Source organism: Ambystoma mexicanum, chromosome 6q (assembly GCF_040938575.1).
Source record: "Ambystoma mexicanum isolate Mex_15411 chromosome 6q, UKY_AmexF1_1, whole genome shotgun sequence".
In the NCBI taxonomy this organism is placed as follows: Eukaryota; Metazoa; Chordata; class Amphibia; order Caudata; family Ambystomatidae; genus Ambystoma; species Ambystoma mexicanum.
In genome coordinates this window covers 286,639,536-286,660,048 of record NC_090937.1, presented here as the reverse complement: position 1 = coordinate 286,660,048, position 20,513 = coordinate 286,639,536, and the positions used below count along the sequence as shown (strand labels likewise).

The following is a 20,513-nucleotide window of genomic DNA, read 5'->3' as shown; positions in this document are numbered from 1 at the left end:
GCCAGCTGGAGGGCGCCTCATCTTGATTCAAGCGTGCTGTACAGTGAGCACGCAGGAGGCCATCGACCGAGAATATGCTGGAACTATCATGCTGACGTGGTCGAATTGGCCAGAAAGTGCCCCACCACCGTGCAGAGGGATAGGCGCCTCTCGGACATAGGGAACACCCGCTGAACCGTTGTGTCCCAACGCACCCCTAGAAAGACCAGATCCGGAGATGAGCACAACTGTGACTTCCTTTAGTTGAGAAAGAAGCCCAGCTCATGAAGGATATCCGCCAATCTATGGCAAGAGTGCAACACCCCCTCTAGTGACCACGCCCTCAACCAGCCAGTTGTCCAAATATGGGTACAGATGATGGCCCTCTAAGCTGGTAAGGCCCGTCACTCCGTCCATCAACTTTGTGAAGACACAAGGGGCCAAGTTCAGGCCAAATGGCAGCACCTCGTACTGAAAGTGGTACAACATAATCGTGAACAGCATAAACTTCCGATGTGGTTGGTAGACGGGTACATGCAGATACACATCCTTGAGGTCCATGGAACAAATCCAGTCCTCTGGCTAGAGAAACTCGTCTATGTTCGCTGGAGTAATCATCTTGAAGCATTCCAGCGGTAAAGATATTTAGAAATGACAGGTCAGGACAAAACTCAGCCTGGTTGTTCTTGGGTACTGCAAAAATCCTGGAACCATATCCTGGGGGGGGCGCTGTTGCGCACGTTGGAAATGGCCGCCTGATCTAAGAGCTCCTGCTCCACCGAGAAATCTTGAGCTAGTTTATCCGTCCAGCGCTGCCTGTTTCGGCTCGGACGGGTTGGGGGGCTTGCCCGGCTGCCCGTGGGTGACCAGACGAAATCCTGAGGTCCGGGGACGCCGGAGATACGGCACGATTCAGATTGACCGGCACGCGGAGTGACAGGTATCCGGAGGCGAGCTCCAGAGCAGTTTACTACAGAGCCGCGGCGCGACCGGAACGGCTGGGCCCAAAAGGGGAGGAGCTTTGTCCCGGCTCTGCCCTGGCACTCTTCTGGCGACACGATACGGCTTCTGGGCTGCTGCGGTGTGGACGACTCTCCGGCCCGTACCTGCTCAAGGCCCGACCCGGCCCCGGTGGTGGTTTCCGCGGATGCTCAGCCCCATAGAACTCTTTACAAACCCTACAGGGCGGTGCGGGGCGAGGCACCCGACGTGAATCGCAGTAGAAATACCCACACGGACGACCGGTAAGAAGACGAGGCTGGGCGGAGAGGGGACTCCGCGGGATGCCACGGGGTCGGCCGGGTAGCAACTAAATCGGACCCGCAACCACCCTTGTGCAGTGGACGGGACGATCCCATACCCCTTGGGGTTGAAGAAGATGATTAACTTGATCTACCTGCTTGGGAGCCAGTAGCCTGACTGGCCTCAGGTCTGCCCCCAGAGGGCCCAGAAGAGCCCCCAGGCCCATCGGCTTGGGAGCCAGTAGCCTTACAGGACTTGAGTCTGCCGGAACCTGAATCAGAGGAACCCCTACCCGTGGGAACCCCGGGAAGGAGGTGCCGTGCTGTGGAGCCATGCTGAACATACCTTGTTTTGACGAGAGTCCTGGAGACCAAGTCCTTAAGGTGGGGCAGAGGAGAAGTGTGGAAGATCTCCCACCACTGCGACAACCAATTCTTTAATGCCCTGTAAACCAGAGCACTGCAAGTCGAACATGTGTCCCAGCGGTGGTCGGGCCACATACACTCAAGACGGAGTGCATCGGGATCCAAGGCCGGGCCCAAGTGGTCGCATGAGGAACATCTTGTGAATCCTCCTGCAGCCGACAAGTGCCGGGTGAGGCACAGACGGGAAGTTAAATAAGATTAAAAAAAAACGTGGAACAAGCGGAAAGTAACAAAAGTGTCTGCGCTGGGTGCGAGGTCTGACACCATCCATGAGGCAAAATGGACTACTGGGATGAGGCACCGGTGGGCAGGGCCTCATCAGTGGGCGGTCCCACACACGAGGCCATGCCCCTGCATGCTATACTAAATTTAAAGGGGAAGCTAAACTTTTACCTGCCAAAGATTGCAGTACCATCCACATGTGGGGGACGTCCCACAAGGATGGAGGAAAGGGGACGGGACATATGAGTAACACCCGCTGTGCCCAAGAGGTGGCTTGTGCCAGGGTCTTGATGCGGGGTCCTAGAGACCAGGACAGGAACCATGCTCTGGCTCGCTTACCTGAGCCCTGTCTGTGTGAGACTGAGGGGCAAGCAGGCAGCGATGCGCTAGGAGTTGAGGGGCAAGTAGATGATTCGCAAGGGGCAAGCAGCAGATAAGTGTGGCAAGGATTACAAGAAGGGGCAAGTGAAGTAGCAGAGATGAGAATAGAAGCAGAGAGAAAAAAAGTAGGAATAAAAAGAAAATTGTAGGTACAGTGAGAGGAAAAGAGTGACTAGCACAAAGAGTGGGAGGAAGAACAGGGAGAGAACAAGAAATACAAAATAATAGAACAGAGTGAGGAGTACAAGTGTGCAAGGAAACGACAGTGAGACCTGGGTGATTGGCGGGCACCTTTTCTTGATAACCCCTAGATTGATTCCAGAGGACGCAAGATGGAAAAGGCGCTTGCCTTTAGGCCATCACAACCAGCCAGGAAGCTACGAGAACGTAGGTTTTACCTTTCTCAAGTGATCATCTTGGGGTTAAGGGACATCTAGGCTAGGGAGGGAACTGCCCAGGGGAGGAGAGAGGGAGGTACAGTCAGCCCATAAATAGCACCTTCACAATCATTTTAATACAAAACCTTTAACGTCTTCGAGAGTTGGTGTGTTTGAGGCCATCCGTCACAGTACATTGTCATAAATTCAGATACAGGTGCGTGCAGAAGTAAGGGACTAGCTTTACATTTCGTCATTCGATCCACGTTGCTGCAGCTTTTGAGGGTCCAAGGAGGCAATGAAGACAATTCAGCACCTGAATGAAGCAACTAAGAAGCAATTTTGATGTTTCGGGTTGAATACTTGTGTGTCTCCTTTAGTTCAGAAACCATTCATATTTTCACAGCCAAGGGTCTTCATTGCGAGAAAGATAGCTCAGTGGGTTGAGCGCTCGCTGCTGCGATCTGAGCGTGATCTGCAGGTCGCAGGTTCGAATCCCGGCAAGGCCAACTCAGCCTTTCATCCTTCCGAAGTCGATAAATGAGTACCAATTTCGGTTGGGTGATTGATATTGTATGTAAATGTGCTCTGTAAAGCGCTTTGGATTAAAGCGCTATATAAATAACACATTAACAACAATCGCAGAGGCCAATGCGTTACACCCTTTAATAAATTGCTACCTGATGTAAAATGAAACCACAATCCTCTTGAATACCCAGCTATAGCAAGGTCTTGAAACCCAGCCGTGGACACAAAACGCATGATCCACTGAGTAGCCATAGCACTGGAAGACCACCACTGTGGTAACGGGCGAAGTCTAAATCTTTATTACATATTAGTACACAGCATATTACGTACCAAGGTGTACATCTTACCTTGCTGTTCTTAACACTAGCTCACAGCAAGGAAAATGTTCCCTCATGCTGAAATTTGTTCCAAAGCCGCACCTATTTCAAATCACTATCTGTAGCAAGGCATGTTTTTTACAACACCTGGTATTCCACATCTGTGGTTAACTCAACGTGAGACTTTCTGCAACTGAAGGCAGCTCACATTACAACGAAAACTAGCAAACCACTAGCTTGTCTTTCGCGTCCTCTCTTGGAAGCATGCACGCAGCCCCAATGGGTCCCGGAAAAAATTGTCTAATTCTTATCAGATATTTTTCAAGATGGTAAACATGTATGAGTTAAGTCAGTCTGTTTTAAATGTGAGCACAGCTATTATACTTCAGGATTAAGCACCAACACATTTAATCTCTGTTTAAGTGGTAAAAGAGGAAGCGGTTTCTAAAGCTATGCAATATTTAGCCTCTCGCAAACTAGTGTCTGTAATGGGAGACTGGCAGATAATCAAGGTATCACGGTTGGAACATCAACTCTGATTAAATGTGAACCCGTGCCCTTAAACAATAGCATAGAAAGATGATCTGAGCGGGTTAATCTGTTTAGTTCCTGGCAGTAGGTAGGATTTGATCAAGGACATGCCTGCAATCAGAGGTGTGAAAATAAGCAAAAGCGAAAGAAATAGAATATTCAGCGCTATTGTAATATGAATGTAAAACGAATACGCATGTGTGCACATGTCGGTGTTCAACTTTTCTTTTTAAATCGCATGTAATGCATACTGCTACTACTACCTTGGTGGATATGCAAACCTTCGCTCACCTGGTTTTTGTTACTTTTTAAAACGGGAGGTAGCTCCGTCCGCAGGGGCGATGAAAAAGAGCTGCTCTCGCTATCACTCCCATCACTCAAGCTGACCCTAGAGGAAGGAAGCGGCGTGACAAAAAAATAAGGACAGTATCATAACTGCCAGTATTGCTGCATTGCAAGCAAAACAATTCTAAACAAACTCATGCTCAAATGTGAAACAAAGAAAAAAGCTGATGCATCATTGTGTATTTTAACACGTAGATGTGGTAAACATATTGAGTAGATTGCATTTACATTCAGTCTACATCTGGCCTGCTTTGTACAAGGGATGTCATATGGCGGCCATTTTTTATATACCAAAAACACTCTGAAAGCTTATGCTCCTTGCAATAATGAACATACCGCCTCCCTCTGCTGCCACTGTGCGTTTGCATTGGCCTCTCCGATTCAGATTCATGATCCTCCCCCTCTTCCGATTCGGCTTCATTGTCATCAGAGTGTAGGTGTCTCATGGCAGGCCTTAAGGGTCCTAAGCAATAAGTGGGAAATACACAAATGATTGACTGAAGGGCTCTAAATGCACTATCTGGTGACAGTTTTGAAATGGCATGAAGCAGAAATATGACAAGCACACCAATACTGCATAACATAGAAAGAATACTTTGATCAGTAATAGACAGTTTCAAGAATGTGCCATCTTTGGATAACTTCTTACGGCAGCACAGATCTATAGGATAATGCCATTAGAATCCATTTTGGGAAATTACAGTGTATTTAGTGAAATAATGACAAAATGGACTACAGCCAATATCCTCAATGAGATGATAAAAATAAATCCTTGCAAAGACATACGGGTATAGGGGAGAATGATCAGTTTCGTTTCAGATGTTTACTGCAGAACCTTGGTTTTGTTTTCTGTATTTTGGTTATAGGTAGCCCCTAAACATCAAGGTGACCTTCTGGTCAATGAGTATTAGGAAAGATTGGATACAGTAAACCTGTGGGAGGCTACACCAGCCTCGTCCTCTTGGTAATGGGTAACCCACCTATTGGTATATGTCTTTACTACACAAGTTAGTAGAGTGACTGAGCCGCCATACAGATCTCAAGAGGGGTAAATGTGAGTTGTAAAGACCTAATACTGAGATTCAGAATTACAAGTATTTCAAATAACACATATTCCTTTACTAAAACACTTTGAGTATACTTATTTAACAGTCAGTTTTAAATAAGCCTTCTTTAGAAAGGGCAATATGCAACAACACAAATATACTTCATAACACTTACTCAGATTTCAGCTAAGCAAGCAGATACCCTTTTGGGATGCCCTCAATTACTAGGACACTGTGGACATTGGTATATCACATTTTACACCGAATGCAATGCTGAGGTTGTGGAAAAGGAAAAAGTTAGGGGAGGGAAAAAGTTGACAGGTTCTCAGAGCATGTGAATACTTTTCAATCTCCCAATGAAGTCTAGACCTTCCCCAGCAATACAAGTTAAACATATGCCCCCACCTATGAGGGACAGTTAAAACCAAAGTCAATGGGTCAGAAGAGTCTGCAGGGAGCCAGGACAGCCAAAGTCAATTTGAACAAGGTCTATGGAGCGGAGGCACTTCTTTAGATAGCACACAAGTCTTGCACAATGTTTTAAGAGAGTTTGTAGAAAATAATAATTGTTGGGCCACAAGCTGTTAGGCTTGTGAAGGGCAGGGCTGCAAGCAACTCTGCAGGAAAAGCAGCTACTGCAAGTCTCCAGTGAGAACAAACAAGCTACAGATCAAAGAGGTATGCCCCCCTTTAGTCAAGACCGTACCTTAGGTTGAAAGAAGAGGATCTAGCTGGCTTCTGTTCTCGTTGCAGTCCTCCAGATCCTGGGTTCCTGGGCCTCCATGGTGGGGACCATAGGGAGGACATCTGGAGGACTCCTGCACTGCAGTCCGGAGGTCATCAGCAGCTACGGTCTCTTTCCAATTCAATGGCACTTTGTGGTTTTAGCTACCGGTCAATAGCACCACCGCGGTTCTTGGACACTTGATGGGCTCCCCTTGCTTCTAGGGTACTGCACTGTGGAGGAGGCTCAGGCTTGGGTCGTCCTGCTTCCTGGAGCTTAGGTTCGGCTTAAAGACGATGCACTTGATTCTGGTTTTCCTGACCCCTGGCACTCGGTTCCAGCAGTAGCAAACAAGGACAGCCAGCAGGCAGAGTTCGTATTGGGGTCAGTTGGTCCCACCAAGCCAAGGGAAGAAGTCGTCCGTTCCAGGCTTCTATAGTCAATACGAAATCAGAGCTTCAGCACTGTAGAAGGGCTTCACCGTGCAGTTCAATGCTCCAGAAGGATACAGCAAGCTTCTCTTCCACTCTTTCATCAGATGTTTCTTCCAGTGGTCGACTCTGCCTTCTGTTCAAGAGACCTCGCCGTTTATGCAGGTTTCTCCCATTAATGCACAGCCTAACTGTCACACAGCAGGCTGGCTGTCCTTCAAGGACAACCAGCCAGCCAATCAGCACTGGGCGCATTCAGGTAACCAAGGAAACTAAGGACAGAGAGTCCTAGGCACCTCTGTTGCTTCCTGCCCCACCAGACACACTGGAGCCAGAGGCGGGTTCCAGCACTGAAGCCCGCCAAAGGCAAAACAAACAAAAGAGATAAACATGGTTTGGCGTGTAGAGTAAAACCCAACAAAGATCTCACAAGCAAAAAATGATGTAAAAAGACGACCAGTGCCATTTTGACAAAATGGGCACTCATGGGTGCAATACTCCAGCTGGGGATTCAGCCTGCTGTAAAAACGCACAATGGTAGGAAAATTAAGTCACTACCACCAGCCATTAGTTGTAGTCAGGGTAACATAACAAATGTTACATGAGTAAGTAGGAAAAGGGGCTACTAAGTAACCCTGCCAGTACTTCCACATAAGATGGGGTGTACTGGACCTACATAGGAAAAACAGGTAAGTAAAGTCAATTCGACGTCATCCGCTGTATAAAAGTGCTCGAGCAGCGCCCATTCTGTTTTTACAGTGTTTATGGTCGCATCAGCTGATCAGGTTTAAAGTCTTCAAGCTCTTAAGGAAGTTAGAGTGCAACTGGCATGAACTATACAGAGGGGTAGGTTAGGAGGGTCAATGAGGAATACATTGGAGGAACATCCAATCGAAACAACGTTACAGTCAAGTAACTTTCTTCGAATGGATTGTGTCCTCCCACGTATTCCTCATATTATGATAGACTCCCATAGCAGCGATAATTTTAGAGGTGGGAGTACTAGAAATTTTAATTATGGACTGAATGAAGGACACCTTTTGAAAATAGTACTCGTTGATATGAAGTAGAGTCCAAGCATTAATGCTTTACAAAGGTGTGCATTGATGACTAAGTGGCCGCAGCACAAATATCCTGCACCGAGACCCCCCTCTGAAGAGCTGTGGAAGTTGCCATGCCTCTGGTTGAATGAGCCCTTAATCCATCTGGAGGCTCTTTCCCAGGTAATTTGTAGCATTCAGAAATTGCTAGAATTATCCCACTGGATAGAGTTTGTTAGACACTGCAAGGCCCAATTTGTGCCCAGTATACCCAACAAATAGTGGGTCACATAGTCGAATATTTGCAAATCTGGAAATGTAGAAAATTAGCCCTTTTTGGGTCCAGTCTATGCAATCTCTCCTCTTCCTTACTCGCATGAGGCGGAGGATAAAAGGAAGGTGAGATCATCTTTTGTGACAGATGAAAATCAAACAATTTTAGGCAAGAAAGATGGTTTGACTTTTAGAATAACCTTGTCCCTATGGAAAATGGTGTGAGGAGGCTTACAAGACAGTGCCTGCAAGTCACTTACCCAGTGGGCTGATATTATAGCCACTAACAGAATTGTCTTAAGAGTGAGAGGTCTTAATGGGCAAGAATGCAAAGGTTTGAAAGGGGCACACATGAGAAATTTTAAGACTAGATTTAAATCCCAGATGGGCACCTGAAAAGGTGGAGGGTATACATTTGTCAGCCCTTTCAAGACTTGAATGACTAAAGCCATTTTCAAATAGGACGCCTCTTTCGATGAGCGCTTAAAAATAGATAGCGCTGCCAAATATCCTTTTATAGTACCAAGTTGGAGCCCCAAATTGGCTAAATGTAAGAAAGAGAAAAGAAAGTACTGTTGGAGTATTACAAAGAAATCGATCCACATTCTTATCCCTGCACCAGTTACTGAACTTGTTCCAACAACACAGATACAGGGATTTTGTTGCTGGCCTTCTGGCCGATAGCAAAATCTCCATTACGTCATCCGGGAGGTCCCAATCCTTATATTTTAGCCTCTCAGAAACCATGCGTGAAAGCCGAGTGTTTTGATCTGTGGATGTATGTGAAATTAAGCTCGGAGTCAGATGGATGCTGAAACAATATTTTAATCACTGGTTGAAGGATAGCGTTATGCTTAAGAGAATTACTATCAAGTCCTCCCGGTTAGCTTCACCGGTGTCTTGGTCTTCCGAAGTATAACGACATTAGTCCTGGTCTGGTCCTATCTTGAGGTGTCCGGATAGGCCCACCACTCTGGTTCTCCCTCCTCTCTCTTCTCCGTGTCCTGTGGAATGAGAGCAACCCATTAGTCTGGTTTGGCGCCCTTTTATCATAACAGGAGGTTTCAAACCCCCTCCAATCACTGGGAGCCTGGGCTAACCCCCTTCTCATTGGTTCCTGGGGCATTGTCCCACCTCCCTTAAAGGTTGCCGCCCCGGGTGTCGCCATTCCCGTTTCCCTTGAGGTGGTGAGGGTTCGCGTTGGTCATGCGGCTGTGGCCGCGTGGTGTAAGGACACATCCGGACGATGGGCGTCCTTCTCCAGCCATAGGTAGTCCTGGCACCGTCAGAAGGAGCACGGGGGTGGCGAGCCGGTCGCTGCTCTCCCGTGTCTTGGTACCACCGTGAGCACGGCTCCCCCTTCCCTGGGCCGGGGTGGAACCCAGGTGAGTGCTCCGCGGCCCTGCCGCGGCTGTCCACAGCGGCTCCTTCCGCAGCATCACTGCGGCCGCCAGCAGCGCGGCTGTCCGCGGCGGCTTCCCCTTTCCTTGCTACAACGGGAAGGGCGGACATGAATAGGAGGGCGGGCATGCCGCCAGGGAGTCCAGCGTCTCCGGACTCGTGCGGGCTGAGTGCACTCTGCAGCACCACCTGCGGCGTGACTCCACAATGTAGAACCAGACCTTCCTCTTGCGAGAGAAGATCCTCTCTTTGTGGAAGACGTATTGGAAGGCAGATGGACATGTCCAGAAGGTCCGGGTACCATATCCTCCTGGCCCAATCCGGGGCAATTTAGATCATGGGTTTCCTGAACTTTCTCAACCTCCCGATTACCTGAGGAATCACGGGGACTGGAGGAAACGCGTAGAGAAGTGGAAATACCCAGTCCACCACGAACGTGTCTCCTAGAGCTCCTCTTGGAGGAAATTCCCTTGAGCAGTACAGTTCACACTTCTTGTTGGCCCCGGTCGCGAACAGATCCACTGGAGGGGTTCCCCAAAGGGCGAATATCTCTTGAAGGACTTCCTGAGCTAGTTCCCATTCGTGGGAGACTGTGCTCTGCCTGCTCAGAGTGTACGCCGTTGTGTTCAGCTCCCCGGCTAGGTGAAGTGCTGATAGAGAGATTCCTTCTTGCATTGCCCAGAACCAGAGCTGCATTGCCTCTCTGCACAGTGGGAGTGATCACACACCTCTTTTGCGGAGGTAGTACATGGCCACTGTGTTGTCTGTCATTATCAGGACACTCTTTCCCTGTACAGAGGGCAGAAATTGCCCTCAGCTCCAAAAGGTTGATGTGTAGTTTGGGCTCTGATGGAAACCAACGACCGCTGATTGTCAGATTGTTGGTGTGGGCTCACCACCACGTGAGTGAGGCGTCCGTCACTATCGTTATCTCCAGCAATTGTTGCCAAAAAGGTTCCCCCTTAAGGATATTCTCCTTGCAAGCCCACCATAGGAGATCTTGAGTCACTTTGGTAGAAACTTTGCAGAAGATCTGACATCTCCACCGAAAACTGGGACCATTGAGTCCTGATGGCCCATTGAAGGTATCTCATCCTCAATCTGGCCTCTGTCACCAGAAAAATGCAGGATGCCATGAGGCCTAGCCACCTTAGAAAGTCTAATGCCGGCAGATGTTGGGCATTTTGAAACTTCATTACCATCTGCAGAATGTGGTGAGCTCTCTCCCCGAGAGACTAGGCTTTCCGTGAGGAAGTGTCCAGGATTGCTCCGATGAATTAGAGTTTTTGGCTTGGAATCATTTGTGACTTCTTGTAATTGAGGGAGAAGCCCAGACTGTGTAAGAAATGGTAGGTCAAGGCCAAGATTTCGCCTGCTTGCTGCCAAACAACCTCAAGCCGTCAAAGTCCATATTAAGTAATCTAGATTTGCACATCTTGCAAAACCTTTCAGGCCCAAGCATCAACTTTATCATCCCTGTATGGTGGTATCGATCGGTTGGCCGATTGCCTAGAGGAGGTTGCAGCTTGAACCACTACACTTTCAGGGGAGGGATGGTTAAATAAATATTCTGGGTCTGATAAAGATGGCCTATATTTTGGTAAAAGTTTCTTATATAATCAGGAATATTCCAATTTACCATCACCCCTTTTTGAAGTGCTTTGTGGAATGGAAGCACAGGATCTTTTAAAGGACCTTCACTCAGGATGTCAGTCATGTCATCCTGGTCGAAATCTGGGGAAGCTGCCTTCCAACCCATAAAATCAATGACCATTCCCATAAGATTCCTATAACTAGGATCAGCATGATCTGTAGGGTCTGGTCTTTCAAAATCCACTTCAGGTGAAGTGTCTAAGCCATTGGCATTTTGGAGACAGTCATAAAGATCTTTTATTTTAGACTGTGGGTCCACTAGTTCTTCAGGGACCTCTCTAGTTCCAAACCTAACTCCAGCTGAAGTGACATCCTCTTCAGATGAATGTTCTTCATATATAGAGTCCTGTCTAGGTTGAGGGTGGAAAGTCTTTTCAGGTAAGGAAGGTGGAATCGACCTAGGTATGGACAATGGCGTTGACTTGGGATCTTGGAATCAAAGAAGGCATCGATGAAGGTGTAAAGGCGTCGATAGAGAAGACGCTGGCTTCAACGTTATCGAAAGAGGCTTTGATGCTGTCGAAGAAGGCTTCGATACAGCCAAAGGTGTTGACGTCATTATTTCGGCGCTATGGAACTCGACTGTGTCGAGTCGAGTTTTGGCTTCGACTTAAGACGTCGACATCTATTCCGCTAGCCCCGATTTATGCACCAGAGGCTTTGACTTAGTCCGAGGCGTCGGGGAACTTTCCCTTGAAGACACTCTCGACTCCTTTTCAACTCTGGCAAGTTTAGATCTAGATTTTCCTCGGTCACTTTTAGAGTGGGTAGAGGCATGATCACCACGTGGCAACTTCGAGGGTGTCTGGGCTGCTTTCTCAAATATTTTAAGCATCAAAGCCCTAAAAGCTTCCCATTTTTCTGGGGAAATCATGCTTTAATGGATAAGTTACTCTCCTCTCAGTGGAGGACGAGGAGGAAGACAACCTGTGACGTCGCTTTTTTGACTTTTTAGTCGAAGACGAGGAAAATTTCCCCGAGCAACTCTTTGATCTCGACCTTGACTCATGACGAGATTTTCGACTGGACTCATCCGAATCCTTTTGTCTTTTAGAAGACTTCTACTTCTCCTCCCCCGCCAGCTTACCTCTACGTTCCCCAAGAGCCTTGTTAGACATGGCTTGACAGGAACCGCACTCGTCAACCCAATGGTCTGGGCTGAGGCACCAGAGGCAATTCCGATGGGCATCGGTTATCGACATTTTCCTACCACACTTCTGACATTTTTCGAACCCTGTCTTGGGTGTGGTGGGAGTAGACAAAGACATCGAAGAAAAATCTGATTCGCCATTCTTAACACGAAGCAGTTGCGTCGGAAAAATGGAACTGAGGTAATAGGCGCTGCTCGAGCCCTTTATACAGCGGATGACGTCGACGCCAGCTCTGGAGGGACTTCGACTCTGCGGCCTCAAACACAGCACCGTCTGGTGAAATGGTGAAAAAAAATTCGGAAGCAGCAGAGCTGGGATGCGAATATCATAAGATGAGGAATACGTGGGAGGACACAATCCATTCTAAATGAGAATTTCCCCCTAACAAGGAGTGCCTGATACAATGTTCAGCAATAACAATTCACCCCCATATTGCCTGTTCTTTTGCGGATAAGGAGCTGAGGTGCGCCTGTTGCGTGGATGAAAAATCACAGGTGCTGAGTGTTCTTTGGCTTTGGTTTGGGGGGATAAACTCAGCAGCCGGTGATTGTTGAACTTCTCCAAACTCAAATGTATTCCCATAGTAGGAGAGAGATGGGATAAGTGGAATTCTTTGGCTTTTGCACAGCTGCCTTTTTATAGGTAACATGCATTACAATACAGGAAGAAACACCGGTGAAGCACCGCTTTGCACCGGACTCTGAACGTTGGACTTTTGTGCTCATGACTATTTCTTGCCGCTATTTGGATTTCAATGCTTTCTGTGATTGTATGACCACTACTACTTAGACATAGTTATACTACGATTCATTCAATCCTTTTATATATCTCTACAGTTACTTTAAATCAGAAGCCCCGCCCCCTTTGAGGTGTCGCTACATAATCAGGAAGCCGCGCGCGCACCAGGAAGAAGCACCGGTGAAACACCGCTTCGCCGCAGCGACGTGCTTTGCGACACTGGTGCTTGCCAGTTACCTCCGTATTTCCTGCAATTATTTACTGGCGCGGCAGATCTGTTGGAAGCTGCGAGCTGTTAATAGCGGGAGATCCCAAGTGAGTATCCCTCACTTTTAAACATGAAACCGCCTTATTACACATTGCGGACGGGAATGCCAGTGCAATCTCCCAACGTGAATGTGTGCTCTAAGGTTGAAAAAAAAAAACGTACAACATCACATAAAAGTTTTTTGATGTAAAAAAACTGTTCTACCCCGCAACGCTTCCAGGCAATAGCCACTAATGGTGCCCTTAAATCTACAAAGGCCTCAGGAGTTAGACATTCGTGTTTTTTTTCCAGTAAACGTGGAAAGGGTGGCTGACACTCACCCCCCCTCCCTACTGCATGCTCTGCAATACAAACGATGCCCGTTAGCGTGGGAGCAGGGGCGGATTGTGCGAATGAGGAACATGTTAAGCGCAAACTCTTATGTAAAGGTCCTCACATAGACAGTATGGTGGCTGGAGGGGTCTTGGTGACCTCGGTTGCCACTTCAGTCAGTAGGAGCTTTGTTATAGCCTCTACTGATGCAGCAGTGATTGACCTGGACTCTATGCACACTGATTATTCTGCTCAAACCATTTCTGAAAAGTTATCCTTCTCTCCAAATATGTGTCCTGTTGTTAGCCCGTCCAGGTCTAATATCTCCTCCTCTTTTCTAATTCCTACTCCAAGGCAAATTAGGCAGGGAGAAGATGGGTCACTATCTCCTAGAGGAAATAGAGTGGTGAATTTAGCTATTGAAGCCATGAACACCTCCATGAACACATTAGTGAAATTATTTGAATCACTAAACGACAAACTCTCAGCTCAGAGTGTGCAGATGGCATCCATCTTGGCATGGCAAGCCATGCCTAGAGCTCTGGGGGAAAATGAACGTGGTAGTCGAGAAACAATAGCACTACCACCGATAAGGGTGCCTCTCACTGACAGAGCATCATCTCCTATAAGGAAAAACCAGTCTAACCAACCTCAATGGCCATGTCCAACATTAGAAGAGAGTTCTGCTTTTCCTTTGTTTTCAAAAGTAATCACTGATCCTTGTGTAAGCTAATGAGGAGGTTATCAGTTCAATTGGTCGGCTCCTTAAAAAGAACGTGGGGCAGGATAAAACTGGTAGTGACAGTTGATGACCCAAAGCAAACCCCAAGAATGTAGAACTCAAGAAAAATATTATATCCGGCTCTACCAAACAGTTTATTAAAGCTCTGAACACTCCAACTAAAAGCTCCTCTGTAGCCTCAGCAGCAGTTGTGAAATAAAAATATGTGGAATTAAATCATTTTAAGCTGGGGTTGGCAAAACAATTTATTAAGGAGCCGTATGCTCCACTGGATAATCTCATGGAGGCGTTGCAGCTCCATTCTAACCCCATTCCGAATTCAACCACGAAAGAAGGGCCTCAAGTCACTTCCCTGGCTCCTAAAACTATCATTACTTCCCCTGGAACAGGTGACAGGCGAGAAGAAATTAGAAGGGAAGTGGATGCCTATATGGCTAAATTTGTGCAGCTGCCAATTATAGGCGCCCCCAACCTCACGCCCAAAACCGTGACCTTCTGTGATACGGGGCCGAGTGTGGCAGCACCTAAACTGAAGGAAAAACGACTAAATGAGAATGAGAGCCAGTCAAAAATGACACAGAGGCAGAGCCTCCAAATAGCTGAGCCAAACGAGATCTGCCGCGACCGCAATCAGGAAGTGGCCGAGAGCCCAACTGTTCTGTGGGAGCCCAGATCTGATTCCTTTGAGGGGAGAGGGGATGAAATTGCTCAATTACTCCCAGCCCTTCTCCCTAAACAATCAAAAATACTAGTGCCCGATGTGCCAGACCCACAAGCCTGCAAGCAGCACTTCAAAAAAATAATTGGTGGAATCTAACCAAGACACAAATGCAGACACATTAATTATTGGGTGTGGCCCTGATCCACATCCTCAATATTTGTTAAATAGGCACAGTGTGTTGGAAATATTTTCTGATGTTAAACAACTTGAGGACATAGGAACAGCTGACATTGAACAAGTTGAATTCATGAACGAAAATGTTCTAACCACCATTTGCTTGAAACTACGATTGAGGTTGGTGTGCAACATCATCTGGGCAGCCAAGAATCAACTGTTTGAACTGGGTTTTATACTATTGGTGGGTCCTGCCGTTGGCGATGAGTCCGATGAATGTACTATCCCCAAGTCGGTTACAAATAATGGTATGGTTTGTGCACAATCTTTGCAATCTCAATGTGTCTAATTGTGAGACAAAAAGCTAACTAACGCAACAGTGTTAGAATCACATGGTAAAGTTTGCCTCGTGGAATACACGTGGGCATTCACATCCGTTTAATAACCAAAACTCCACTTTAAATAACTGACATCATTTTGTTGCAAGAAACTTGGCTGACTACGTCCCCAATTTGGCACGACCATATTATGCATTTTACCCCAGCTTTGCAAGGTGATAAAGGCCGCTCAACGGCGGGTTTGATTACATGCATTACATCTAGTAACGATCTTAAAATGATCTCCACTTATTCAGCAAACCCCTTTATGCAACTGACTATAATTTCCATTTGTTCCGCCCAGTATGCGTTGGTTAACATTTACTGGAACTGTCAGGGGATTGATGATTTGACATTTTTTAATGACCTTGCATGTCTGCTAGACTACGTTACCATGTTTCCAGATATTGTCCACACTGCGTTAGCTGGGGATCTCATTTTGCACCTGTTTTCACCTGGCAAAGCTGGTGAATCTGTTAGACAAACTCAATGGAAACACACAATGTCTTCACGTGGCCTAATTATGCTTAATGGCTCATGCATGGGTGATAGTCTGCCAAATTTTACTTGGCACTGTGGGCATGCATGAGCCATCATTGCCTATATGTATGTTGACCCGAAACTGATGTCACAAGTAATTAGCTTTCAGACAGTGATCATTACATATTAGCCAGCTCCTGGCACACTCCTTCAAGAGTCCCATTAAATCTGCTGTCAAAGTACTCTGGGACTGTGAGGGCAAACACTCAGGCAAATCGGATAAGGTGGTCCGAAGAAAGTCTAACTCAAATCTGTAACTCGCTTCCATCTGCATTTGCCCATTCTTGACTAACTGGGGAAGGTTCAAATGTGTGTTACTTTGATCTCATGCATAAACATTCAGTAAATAAGCGGAATTTTAATAAACCCTTAGAAGTGAAAAGACTTGTTTGACGCACAGGTCAAAAACAAAAAAGCACTGAGACGTAAAGCTGCTCGGCAGCCAGCTAATCTCAGAACAGCGGCCTTGGCTAAAGTAAAGACAAACTACAGAAATTGGTTGCGGAAACATCGTGCCACACTTTGGCAAAAGGACGGGGAACACATGCTAAAACTAATGTGTAACCAAAATACTGCAGACATTTGGGCAACTCTCAACAAAGTTGTTAGTACTCCCCAAACGGTAATCCAGGGCCATAATGTATCCGAATTGGCCTGGATTGAGCATTTTATGAAAATGTATGCCTCACCGGTCCCTGTCCTTTTAGCACAGGAGGAGGACTGTGTCCCGGAATTCCATCTTGAGATATTAAGAACGGATATACACTATCACATCTCCTCAATAAGCCAATCCAGAGCCCCAGGACCTGATGGGTTATCAAATAAGACCTTTAAATTTAACATTGATCTATGGACTGAGATATTGTTTCAAATTTTTCAACACATTAATGTCACGCAAACAATCCCCAATTCTTGAAAACATTCAATTATTCCTATGTTCAAAAAAGGCGATTATAGCAAACCACAAAGTTACGGACCAATTGTCATGTTGGATGCTCCAGGCAAACTCTACAGTCGTATCATACTACAACAGTTGAATGAATGGACTAAGCTCTCAGGAAAAAGAGATCCCTTCCAGGCGGGCTTTGTTTCGGGTATGGGAACTTCCCCCAATATGCTCCTCCTCAATTTAATTAAGAGCAAATATGCTGGACGCAAACAAAATGTATACATAGCGTTTGTTGATTTTAGCAACGCGTTCTACTTTGTCGATCGCCAGTTGCTGTTCAAAAAACTTGAGCAATATGGCTGTCCCGTATCCATACTCACTCTTATTAAATTACTGCACACAAACACCTCCCTGCAAGTTAGATTGTCTTTGGATGGTGCACTGTCTGCTTAGATTCCAACAAATCAAGGACTTAAACAGGGGTATCCTGGCCTCAACAATATTCAATCTGTTTTTGTGAGATATAGGCACGAAATTTGCAGACACCATCTCTGATGCTCCCAAACTAGGCTCACAGAAAATCATCTATGCGGATGTCCTTGTATTATTGTCTTGTTCTTCGTGTGGGTTGCAAAATCTGTTGGATAAACTCCAAGCTTATGTGTTTGAAAATCATCTCACTATTAACCTTGCCAAAACACAAATAGTAACTTGTATATCCAGTGCAAAAAAAAAGACTTCTAGCTACAAATGGACTATTCAAAATCAGGAAATAGTCTAAGTCTCTCAATAAATATTTGGGTCTCCCATTCACAGAGTGGCAAAACAAGCACCTTTATTTTGCACTTTTGGATGCAAAAATGCGCTCATTAACATCTCAAGCAAACATTTTGCTGTATAGATATGGGAAATTCACGTTAACTCATATACTACGTTTTTATCAACAAAAAGTGGTCCCCATTACCGTCTACGGTGCAGAAACAAGAGCTCCAAAGGCTAGATAGTTTTGGGATCATTATGAATCCCTTTTTTGGAAAAATGTATTAAAGCTTCCTAAATGTACTCCATTACCTTTGCATCGGCACGAATTAGGAACCTTGTCTATGCACATTCAAGTGGTGTGGAAGTTCTGCTCTCTGTACAGAAAATGTATTATAAGTGCCAATGCTCCAAATGTGTTGGGTATCCTTGCAAATCACATACTCACACCTTGTTTTGATTTAAAAAATGGAATGACTATGTGCTAGAGGCTTTATTCAGTGCTGACATCTCGCTTGAACTTTTATTATTGAATCCAACTGAAGCTAAACTGAAACTATACCAGGCTGATTGGATATACACCCGCAGTCAAGGCTTGGTCTATGTGGATAGTGATACCATAATGCGGTCTCATAGAAAACTACGCACTATGGAACCTTATTTAGTGAAATGTCGTCTAACTACGTTAGATCACAAATGTTGCGCATTCGGTTGAATCTTTGTGCCACAAGACAGATCTAAAGTTTGAATACTAAATTGTTGCTGTAATGTGAATATTTGGAAGGTTCATATTTTTCAGCCAACCAAAATAAATTAAACAATAATAATGACTGGAAATCCATAGGCGAAAAACAGCACATCTCCATAACATGCACTGCCTTTCACCAGCAATGTATATACATGTCCATTGTGATCAGACCAGGTCTGTGATTTTACCCTCAAACAAACAGCAGTGTGTTAAGGAGAATTTTCATTTCTCTGCCAATTCCCTTCGACCTTAGGGACCCTCAGCTCTTTTGCTGGACTTAAGGACTTTTTAATTTTAACCCTGGAGAGAGTGAGCCCTTGTTCTCACTCTCACGTATTTTGATTTGATTGGGATTATGTGTTTCCTTTGTTTTTGGAGTCTGACAAACTCAAGGTTTAAATACCTTTTCATGGGTGAACTACAGTTCCCAAGAATAGTAACGCGAAATTGACTTTATGTACCTTTTCTCTTTGTAGATCCAGCCAATCCATCTAATCTGGAGTGCTGGGGGTTACTTAGAAGCCCCTTTTCCTACTTACTCATGTAAACATTTTTATGTTCCCCTCACTACTTTAAATGGCTGGTGGCAGTGGTTTAATGTTCCTACCATTGTGCTTTTCTACCGCAGGCTGAATCCTCAGCTGCAGCATAGCACCCATGGGTGACCATTGTGTCAAAATGGGCCGGTCTTCTTTTTACGCCATTTCTTGATTGTGCCCTTTATTTGTTTTGGCGAGTTTCAGGACTGAAACCCGCCTCAGGCTTCTGTATGTCTGCAAGGGCAGGAAGTGAGGGAGGTGCCCGAAACTCACCTATCCCTTGTCTCCAGGGAAACCTGAATGCAGCCAGTCCTGATTGGCTGGCTGGCTGTCCTTGTAGGACAGCCAACCTGCTGTGTGAGTGACAGCTAGGCTGTGCATGAGGGGGAGAAATCTGCTTAAAAAGGTGAAGCTTCTTGGACTGAAGACAGAGTCGACCACTGGGAAGAACAACCAGACAAAGAAACCATGAACAAAGCTTGCTGCATCCTCCCGGACCGTTGAACTGCCCGGTGAAGCCCTGCTGCTGTGCTGAAACTCCTTTTTTTAATCGACTATAGAAGCTCCCGAAGGGCCGACTTCTTCCCTTGGGTTAGTGGGACCAACTAACCCGGAGACGAACTTTGCTGGAAGACCTTCCTTGACTGGCTGTAATTCTTTGCTGCTGCAGGAACCGAGTGCCAGGGGTCGAGCAATCCATAGTCTAGTGCAGCGACTGTAAGCTGGCCAGAAGCTCCAGGAGTCTCCCCAGGACCCTCCAGAAGCAGGACGACCAGAGCTCAAGTCACCTCACCAGAGTGCAGGATCCAAGGAGAGCCCAACTGGTTTACAAGATGCTGTTTACCAAGTACTGAAAACCGCACAGTGCTGCTGATCCGAAAAGAGCACATTGCTTCCGTCGACCATCGAATTGATTTTAAGTGCTCACATGCTCAGGCCTTCAGAATCTACCAAAGTGTACACATGATATATAAATGCCATTACTGGCCTAGTTAGTGAAGTCTCCTCAGGGTGTAGGATGTGTGTATGAAGCGTCTCTAAAGAGTATCTACTTGCTTTGAATTGTTTCTGAAAAGGTATTATGAAGTGTATTTTTATTGCTGCACATTGCTCTTGTTAAATAATGCTCATTTAAAATTAACTGTTAAATAATAATTTTAACTAAAAACCGAGTGTAAGTGTTATTTAGATACTGGTATTGGTGGATTTCATTGCTACAGCTCACATTAGGATAAGTCTGGCTGCTCAGTCAGACTACCAACTTGTGTGGAACAGACCTATACCAATAGGTGGGTTACCGAATACCAAGAGGACAAGTCTTGTGTAGTCTCTGCAGGGTTACTAAATCAATTCTTGCCTAACACAGTGAATTAACTCTATTGGCAGCAAACACTGAATGAAGTTGTGTGCTCACTTAAAATCAAAATGTAAAAGCCTATGTTTTTTTTTTCTCTACATATGGGGGAATGTTACCTGCAACTTACGTGGCCCATAGTCTTGCCCAATGCCCATCATTGGGAACTGCTGAAAATTAAAAAGGGTGTGGTACGGGTGATCCAATTAACTGGCCCTGCCCATTACTGTGTGCTCGTGGCAACACAATATAACTCTTACATTTTAATGCAGGCTTGTGCAAGCGTTGGTTTCCAAGCCTTTGATATGCATGGAGAGGATGTGTGACAGGAGAACGCCTATGGACC

The 20,513-nt window shown here is 46.0% G+C and overlaps 1 protein-coding gene across 1 annotated transcript in view; it reads right to left on the bottom strand.

Annotated features, from left to right (window-relative positions):
- MLLT3 (MLLT3 super elongation complex subunit) overlaps positions 1 to 20,513 on the bottom strand; it is a 1,077,824-nt gene that overhangs the window by 100,039 nt on the left and 957,272 nt on the right. The window contains exons 7-8 of the mRNA XM_069630761.1: positions 4,684 to 4,810; positions 4,294 to 4,390 (exon numbers count right to left, since the gene is read on the bottom strand). Coding sequence (XP_069486862.1) covers positions 4,294 to 4,390; positions 4,684 to 4,810 — 224 coding nt within the window. The remainder of the gene's footprint in view (positions 1 to 4,293; positions 4,391 to 4,683; positions 4,811 to 20,513) is intronic.